General features: G+C 44.2%; 1 protein-coding gene across 1 annotated transcript in view; it reads left to right on the top strand.

Annotated features, from left to right (window-relative positions):
• The first annotated feature begins 1,991 nt into the window (after nt 1-1,991).
• Nucleotides 1,992-8,697, top strand: part of LOC144129560 (prolyl 3-hydroxylase 2-like) — a 41,461-nt gene continuing 34,755 nt past the window's right edge. Inside the window, exons 1-5 of the mRNA XM_077663703.1 lie at nt 1,992-2,003; nt 3,503-3,650; nt 4,132-4,265; nt 5,659-5,754; nt 6,811-6,961. Of these exons, the coding sequence (XP_077519829.1) occupies nt 1,992-2,003; nt 3,503-3,650; nt 4,132-4,265; nt 5,659-5,754; nt 6,811-6,961 (541 nt within the window). The remainder of the gene's footprint in view (nt 2,004-3,502; nt 3,651-4,131; nt 4,266-5,658; nt 5,755-6,810; nt 6,962-8,697) is intronic.

The raw sequence follows: 8,697 nt of genomic DNA, 5'->3' as shown, positions 1-8,697 counted from the left end.
TTATTTGAATGCTGCCGCTTTTTATCAACACTGCTTTCAAAATAAATTTTGCTTCTTTCTTACTGCAACTGCGGCTACTTTTCTGGTTACTGAGTTCCTGAGCCAGCGAGGCTGTCTTGGAACACCTTATCATAAACGCACGCATTTTTGCGATGATTATACAGGTTTAAGTGAAAAAAAAATGTTTATGTGCGCATATATATTTTTTCCGGAACTAAGCCATTGAAGCATTTTTTAGTGCTACACAATTTGCGCGAATATATTGCTAGCAAAGGTGCAACAAAAATACTGTAAATTTTTCAGTTCAGCTATGTTTTCTTTTGTGTACTTAGACTTATGTGAAATATGAGCTGTATAAAATTGTCGAGTTCTTGAAGCGAAGACGCCTTGATTAAAATTTATGACCATGGAGTAACGGTAAAGTAACGTGCGATACTTCTTTCGGTAACGGTAACGCGTTATCGTTGATTTTATGTAACGTAGGGCGGTAAAACGTTTTTTTTGTAGTGTAACGAGTAACGTATTTGGTAACTTTTTTGCGGTAACGCCTACAACACTGTCAATACCGTGGATTTTAGCCACTTCAATTTCCCATAGAATATCCGGTGGTGTAAATCAAGGCTTTGTGAGGTGTCAATGACGCTTTTGCGATGCAGAATCCCGCACCTCAATTTGTACTTATGCAGATGTGGATCGCTGCGACAAACCTTTGTGTATCATGTGGGCAAAATGAAACAATAGATCGTTTTCTCCTCTCTTGCCGGCGGTTCGCAGTTCAGAGGAAACAGTATTTGGAGGTCCCTCTTTCGAGGTAAGGAGTCCCACTGTCTCTTCCAGTTATTCTTTCGTTCGGTGCGAGCGCAAATGTATTCCCGTTAAGCAGTGTCTGCTGCTACCTTTATGATTACATAAGTGCAACTGATCGATTACCTTGTTAGCTGTATACAAAATTTTGTCGCATGTCCAAAAATGCTCGATTCTTTTCCTGGCAATTCATATTTCTTTAATTCATTTGACTGTTCCGATTTTTATATAGATTTAGTCTTCTTACGCCTATTTTTCCCCGAGCAAATACCTATTTGGGATTATCCACAGAACCTTGGCCAATCCCCTTCGTGGGTATGTGCCATGCTTACTAAGGAGAAGAAGAAGAAGACCGTGAGTTCAAGGAAGATGGTAGTATTCCCGATAATTGAACTTCTCAGGAGGTTTGTCCTGGTTTGCTTTTCCGGACAAACGGCGAGACATCGTTTGGCCTCAGTCGTCGAGGCCCCGTTCGGCTGTCCGCACATCGTCAGCTCGGGACCGGCGACCCCGCGTGTGACATGCGAGGACGCGAGCGCAAATTCTGCCTACGCGAACTACGAGCCTTGTTCGACGCTAGAGGAGGAAGCGGTCGAGGCGAATCTGCCGCCCAGAACGCTGGTTTATTCGAAGATTCTAACCCACTTTGCAAGGGGACTACCAGCGACGCGACCACATCTGCTTCCGACGTCTCGCCTTGGTGCCCGAAGGCAGGTGGACGATTTGAGATGTGTCAAACTGGAACTAACGTTTTAATACCAGTGCTGTTAGCAGTTTATGTACGTATTGCGCCAAACGCCTTGAAAGATTTACTACGATGGAGAGAGCGCAAGGACCCCACGGTACTGGCGTCAGCAAAAGAATTGAGGGCACGTATGTGAAAACATATGCTTGAAGTGATTTTAGGCACCAATATATCGCTGCTTTTAAAATGCCGTTTTAGCAGCACAGTATGGATGATTGTTTTTCATTCCCAGCTTATTACTACCTGGTAACAGGGTTACCAAATTTTGTTCACATAGGCAGTCAGTTGAGATCCGTAAGCTTTGGAGGTATAGAAAACATACTACAGCGCAGCTGCTGAGCACCCACTGCTGGGTAAAGAAACTTGAAAATTGGTTTTTGAAGAAGGGTAATGACGCAGTACTTGCCTCACATCTGGGTTGGCACCCGAACCGCGCCGTATGATGGGGAGTAAGGTGAGAGTGACACGCCTCTGATGATGGTGCAGCCGTAAGAGCGCGAAGAGGGAAGCGTAAGGCGAGAGCACTTGATAGTGGCGCGCGTATGGGGTAGCGGCGTGCTTCTCTCCTGAGATATAAGCCTGTTTCTGATAGCTATACGCGTGGCCACCCACCGCTGTAGCTCAGTGGTATGGTTTTCTGCTTCCGAGTTCGAGGAGCAGGAGGGATATATGTCGGTCGAGGCGGAGGCCTTTCGATGGAGATAAAACACAAAAGGCACCCCTGTGCTGTGCAAATCAGTGCAAGTTAAAGATCCCTAGGTGGTTGGAATTGTTCCAGAGCCATCCGCTATTGCATCTCTCTTTCTTTCACAACCACCTTCATTACTTCCCTCATGGTGCGGCTAAGACGTACCCCAGTAGTGAGACAGCTGCTATGTTTTTCCTTCCATCGAATACCCAAAAGAAACCCGCTTGGCTAGCGCTGACCAAGTGCCCAAGACGGGTAAGTTGCTAGCACTAACCAGCTTACGCACTGTAAAACGCTGGAATCTTCTCTTATACCCATCCTTGGTGATGCACCTACGGCGTGACCGTACCTAAAAGAAAGCAAGTACGAGGACTATCTTTCACTGGGAATTTGTTGCAAGGCAGTTATTCTTTCCAGATGACAGTTAAAACGATTTATTTGATGTGAAGTGCACAAATCAAAAGCTCAAGCAATTCTAACAACGCGTCAACACGAGTAATAAGAGGTATGGTCATTTGAACAGCATTTCCCGAGAGCGTTTCAGTTCCTTACTCTCTGTACGACACTTTCGCGGGTTTTTGTGGCGACTAACGTTGAAGCCTCGAAGATGCTGGGGAGAAAAGCGGAAGAGGACCTAAGAAAGAGAAAGGAAGAACGGTCAAGTTTGGAGGGACTGGCTCGGATTGTTCAGAAAAGCCAGAAAAAGGAAAATATAAGATGAGTTGGTATTTTCTAGGCGCCACATTCATGACTACAGAATAATCGGGAAAACTACAGTGGGATATAACTTAAGAACGCAGTAGGGTTTCCCTCTGAAAGGCCCCCCTTCTAGCCAATGGCTTCGGCTGATGCTCGTGACCCTGCTAGTGTGACAAAGCAGGGTAGATGAAAGGCGAGAGCCCCTCCCCCCTGCGGTCGAGGATAGACCCCTCTCTCCATTGCGGCACCGCTCCCTGCATTGACAAGCTAGCAGGCCGAAGTCATTTGCTGAAAGGGCTTCTTTGACGGGGAAATGCTGCTGCGTTTTGAGTTGTATCCGACTATAGTACACAACAGGCGCACCACCTCAATTCTAGAAACGTAACTGCCGCGCAGAAAACTCAGCAGTAAGAGGCGGGGACAGTCCTGCTATTCTACTTTGTTCATTGCCGAGATATAATCCGGACGAACCCATTTAAGCGCTTTGGAGAGGATGTCTAATTTTTGCTTGTTTATTGTCATTTTCTGGTGACTTCTATGTGTTTCGAGATAATTCTTATGCTCAGGGCCAGCTGCCTTACTGCGACAGAGAGTTCCTTGACGCCGGAGTACGGGTCACCAGGGACGAGAAGTGCCTCAAGGTACAGGAGACCGTGGTCGCTGATGGCCTGTTGAGCCAGGAAAAGGGCGACGTCCTGGTCAACCTTGGCGAAAGTAGTTTTTTTCACATTTATGAAACGTCTGAGTCATTTTAGGTGTGTTTGTTCAAGGATAGGAGCGACAGATGTCTTTAGGTATGCGCCTTCAGAACACTATACTCATTTTGTGTCTAGGATGTTGTCATGTTTGCCGAACACTTGGTTCACTCAACATCTTAGTTTAAACTGTTCACAAGAAGACGGAGCACCTCAAAACCATGCATGCATAGGCGCACTGTCAGTTCAGGATGAAACAGGTGCGAGCTGTGATCATTTCTTATCACTTTTAAAATTTTACCTTTCTCAGACTGCCGTTTTTTTAACCATAAGTTTTATGTTCAGCGCGATGGCGCTTGTACACCTTGCACCTGTATTCAGTGACATTTATTTATCGTGTGTTGACATACGTGTTAGTGACCGGATTTTGTTGACCTCTGACGTTTTTAGGGTATTCATATATGTGGATGACTACCTCATTGTGCTAACCGTTCCCGTAGGTCCAAAACCAAGCACCATGTCTGAAAACATTGTCACCATTTTCAGATGTGAACCTAAGGGGCTTCGTTTCACGCAAGAAGTTCCCCAAAACAATCGCCTGCAGTTTCTTGACTTGAGACTTGTGTTTAAGCAGGTCAGACATGTTTGTTGGTCCTACAGCGCCAGGTCGTGCAAAGAGCTACTGCCTTTCGGTAGTTCACATTCCAAGGAATCTTTGCAACATGCCTGAATGCAGCCTTGGAAAAACTTGTAAGCATGGGATGGAACAGAGCTTTAATGAGCAAACTGAACAGAGTTGCCCAAACTGGTACTCAAAACACCTCATCACTAGTATTAGTGAGAACATTGTGAAGAAGCGCAAGCCGACGTCAAAGGGTGAACAGGGTAAAAAAAAACGGATAAAGGAAAACAACCGACAGTTGTGATTCCCTATATTCATCGCCTTTCACACAATCTAAAGAAAGTGGCCAGCAGGTATAAGGTCAGTGTGGTTCTATATGCTCCTTGCAAGCTGTCGCGCGTTGGCACCTTTAACAAAGTAAGAATGTTTAGGCAGTACGAAAATAACCACTAAATCTGCGCCACTGAATGCACGGCTGACGTTGTATAGGTCGTGCTTCTAAGCTGCGGGCAGGAATATATCGGCCAGACAGGTCCGTGCTTTAATGAAAAAGTGAGGCAGCTCAAGATTACAGCAAAAAATGGTTATGGCAGCCACATGGCTACTCACTGCAAAAGCTGCAGGTGCCGTCCAGATTTTGAAAACACTAAATTCATTGCAAGATCTAAAGACAGATTAGAGCGTGAATTAATGGAAGCTAATTAAAGAAACCAGGGTGATCATATCTACGTAAGCAAGCCACCTGTGTCTTTGTCAGAAGCAGAGATTAGTTTTCTTAGCGGGTCATTATCAGTGTTACAATCTTTGTTTGGCCGATTTGGCATGTGCGCCGTTGTTGTCACCCTATGTATGTGTTTTGCTTTTATGTTTGCGTGCTCGTGTGGTTATTAAATGCTTTTTTCCACGAATAAACTTAGTTGGAAGTTGGCGCCAGTCCTGTCTTGTGTGTGTCGTCTCCGTCTTCTGGCGCTAGTAGGCCTTTTGCGTAAATATAGTCATAGCTTGGAAGTTCACAGACTATTAAACCTGAGGACATCATCATCATCACTCAGACTGGAAAGCGCTCGGACATCTAATAGTGTTCTTTCACCTGTTGTCTTTTCTGCGAAGTTAAAACCAGCGCATCATTCTGAACTTCCGTCTTACGGTTATTAGACTAGATATGGCGTTGGCTGTTATGCTCTGTATACGAACGAGGGAAGTGACTCAAGAATTCAACATGCATTCTTTTTATTTTCGCGAGCCCTTCAAATTAGGAAGGAAATATTATAGGACAGTTACTAGTTTTGTAATGCGAATGCCACATGGCTAGTGGGCCACCTATTTTAGCAGACTTAATATCATCTAGCGCTCTCTAATAAAACAGATTCGCACTGCTCTTCTAAAGATGCCAATTTTCTCGCAGATGGCAGGCCCCGTCGAAAACGACCGCGAGATGTATTCTCAGCGGCTCACCGACAAGGAAGTCTTTACTGGGTTCCTGACCTACGACGTCATTGAGGTGACTAGTGCCCTCGATGTTCCTTTAGCTGTTGTTACGTTCACAGAGAACATCTGGCTCATAAACACAGTAGATAAGATTTTTAGCGGCAAGTTTACCTATAGAAACGTGTTTGTCTGGTTTCTTTGCGTGAAAATAAAGTTAAAAGCCGATAAATATGCGTTACGCTTGTTAAAGTCGTCAAAAGTAGGCGAACGAATGTATATTAACACCAAAAGACAGCTACAGACTGAATCAATGAGAGGGAGAGATGCGTTATTTCTCAAACCGGCCTAGCATCTTTGATCCCTCCACGCATACTAGTTTGGGGCTGGGCCACATTGAGATGCGACTGGCGCGACTCCCGTCGATACTGCATCGTCCCGAAAGATGATGGAAAGTTTGGAATCTGATTTTTCTTTACGTGCGCAATATTCAGAAGGGAAATATATATTTTAATTGCAGGATTTGTACCTATGGAATTTTAGTCGCCCCGCCGTTCATCGACTTGCACCGGAAAACTCTGCAGCGATTAAACAATCACCCGCACCAAAAGAAACAGGTCACACTCTAGAACTCGCGTGGGTCTCCTCCGCTTTGGCAAGCACTACACTAAACAGAAATCAAGCTTGGTTTTAACAGACACAGTTAAAATGCAATCTTGACTTAGAGTGCAATGTCGTACCATTGTAATATTTTAAACATTCACTACACAAACCATATACCGCCGCCGGGCAACATATTAGAGGTGTAGTTACACAAACAACGTTAAAAGATCCAACATGTATAGAAAAGACTGCCACGTCCTCTTGCGATATTAATGCGTTGTTTGCACGCTCAGGCTCAAGAGGGCAAACAATCCAACCAAATGCTCGAGAATCAACGATGTAGTACACTAAAGAAGGCCCAAAGAGGAACTAACCTGTTCTAGATTCTGATCACCCGAAACAGCTTAAAATCAGTAAGAGCTCAGGGAATACGGGTGGACGAGATGTTTTAAAATCGGTTATATGAAAGACAGGCTAACATAAAGAGCTTCTGGCATCGGTGCACTAAGCAACGCGATTCTATTCACAGCACTTGCGATACTCGGCCGAAATGGCGCCCGCCACGAGAGTGATGCTGGCTGCTTCGGACAGGGCCCGCCACTTCTCTGAAGCCTATTTCCAGATCAAGAGAAGGTTCTACATGCATCTAGTGCAGACCACATGCCGGACCGCGCTGAATAGTAAGTACATAAAAAGTTACGACAACTTCATGTCCTGAGGCTTTTAGGGGAAGAAAAAAAAGTATCATAGTGACAACGGCTCTGCGACGGAGCTTTTTCTTCCCGACATATATAATGCAAAAAAGAGGCTTCTACGCTGAAACGGTCTTATCGTACGATCCTACGGGAAGTTTCACTACAAGCCAGGCAGGGCTCCCGGGTAAACTGTTCCTTGTTTGAAAAGTCCTTTTAGGCAGAAAACTCCGCTTTAGGAATACTGCTGAAGTTTGCGACATTCTCTTTTTCGAGATCAAAATCGGCACAAATTTATATACAGCGTGAGCCCTTTCGGGCTATTACAGGGTGAAAACCAGATAAAAAAATAATGTGGATTAGGTCAGCTAATCCAGGACTTACAAAGCGAAAGATGCCGCCATTCACTGTGTTCATTGGCATTGCCGTTGACAATGTTCTAGACGGCGATGGCTTTGAGGAAAGGAAGGGCGCATAACTGGCATAAGTGGCTCACTCGCCTCATTCGTGCTTTTGTGAGAGAGAGAGAGAGATATGGCCTGAATGCATTAGTGCTGACAGTGTTGTTTATTTATTTATTTTATTTAATAATACTGCAGGTCAACATACTGGCCCATGCAGGAGGGGCAATACAGTTGACAAGGTAAGGACAATGCAACAAAGGTGACAAAAAATTGAATTTTAACAGTGCATGAAAATGATGCAGCCGATAGCCACGCTACAAAAATCTAAATGCTTGCCTTAGCACAGTAATTACAACAAAAAGAATCGCACATTTGAATTTATATGTGGATAAAGACGCTGTGCCAAACAACAATCTGGAACTAAACATAACAAAATACAGGACATTTCACATAAAAAAACGAGAAAAATAGTGAAAATGCTGCTTATGGTTGTGTTATTTTATGTGACAAAAAGTTTTTCAACGCTTTTGTGAAGTTCCCTATTTGTAGTACATCAACAGGGAGAGAATTCCATTCGTTTATAGTACGGGGATACAAACTATTCATGGGAGATTTTGTTTTAGCAAATAATGGCGTAAGGGAAAAGTTGTGTCTATGTCTTGTTTTTCGTGCATTAAGAGCCGTTATATAATGAGGCATTTGAAGCCCGATTTTTTTATTTATAATGTTATGTGAAAACTAGAGACGACTAAATTTACGCCTGTGTTCTAGTGAAGAGATTTTATTTGTAAGCATTAGTAAGGAAGGGTAATCCTCTCTTTTATATGTAGTGGCTGACATGCAGCACTACAGCAATAGCTAGGCCGCAGCGTTCATTTGGTTATCAACCTCTCGCGATCAACCATTAACTGCATACCAGCCCACAGGGTGATAGGGAGGGCGCGCTGAATATTCAGTGGGCAGAACGCAATCAAAGCAGGCTTTTGCAGTTGGACACATACACCGCGTACCTGAAAGCGAGATTGAGGCCTCCACTGACCCACGGAGCCGGTTATGCGCTTTTCCTTTCGTGAAAATGAACGGTCTTTGCAAAGTTGTCAACGCCAATGAATTCTATGAACGCCGTCAGCTCACTTGTTTTGTTTGGTTTTTGAGGAAAGGAAATGGCACAGTAACCGTCTCACATATCTCGGTGTACACCTAAACCGCGCCGTAAAGGAATGGATAAAGGAGGGAGGGAAAAGGGAAGGAGAAAACTGAAAATTATAATTATATAATTGGTTTTTTTGGGAAAGGAAATGGCGCAGTATCTGTCTCATA

The sequence above is a fragment of the Amblyomma americanum genome, chromosome 4 (genome assembly GCF_052857255.1).
Source record: "Amblyomma americanum isolate KBUSLIRL-KWMA chromosome 4, ASM5285725v1, whole genome shotgun sequence".
Lineage (NCBI taxonomy): Eukaryota > Metazoa > Arthropoda > Arachnida > Ixodida > Ixodidae > Amblyomma > Amblyomma americanum.
Note: the sequence above shows the minus strand (reverse complement) of the source record. Positions and strands in the feature narration are given on the sequence as shown.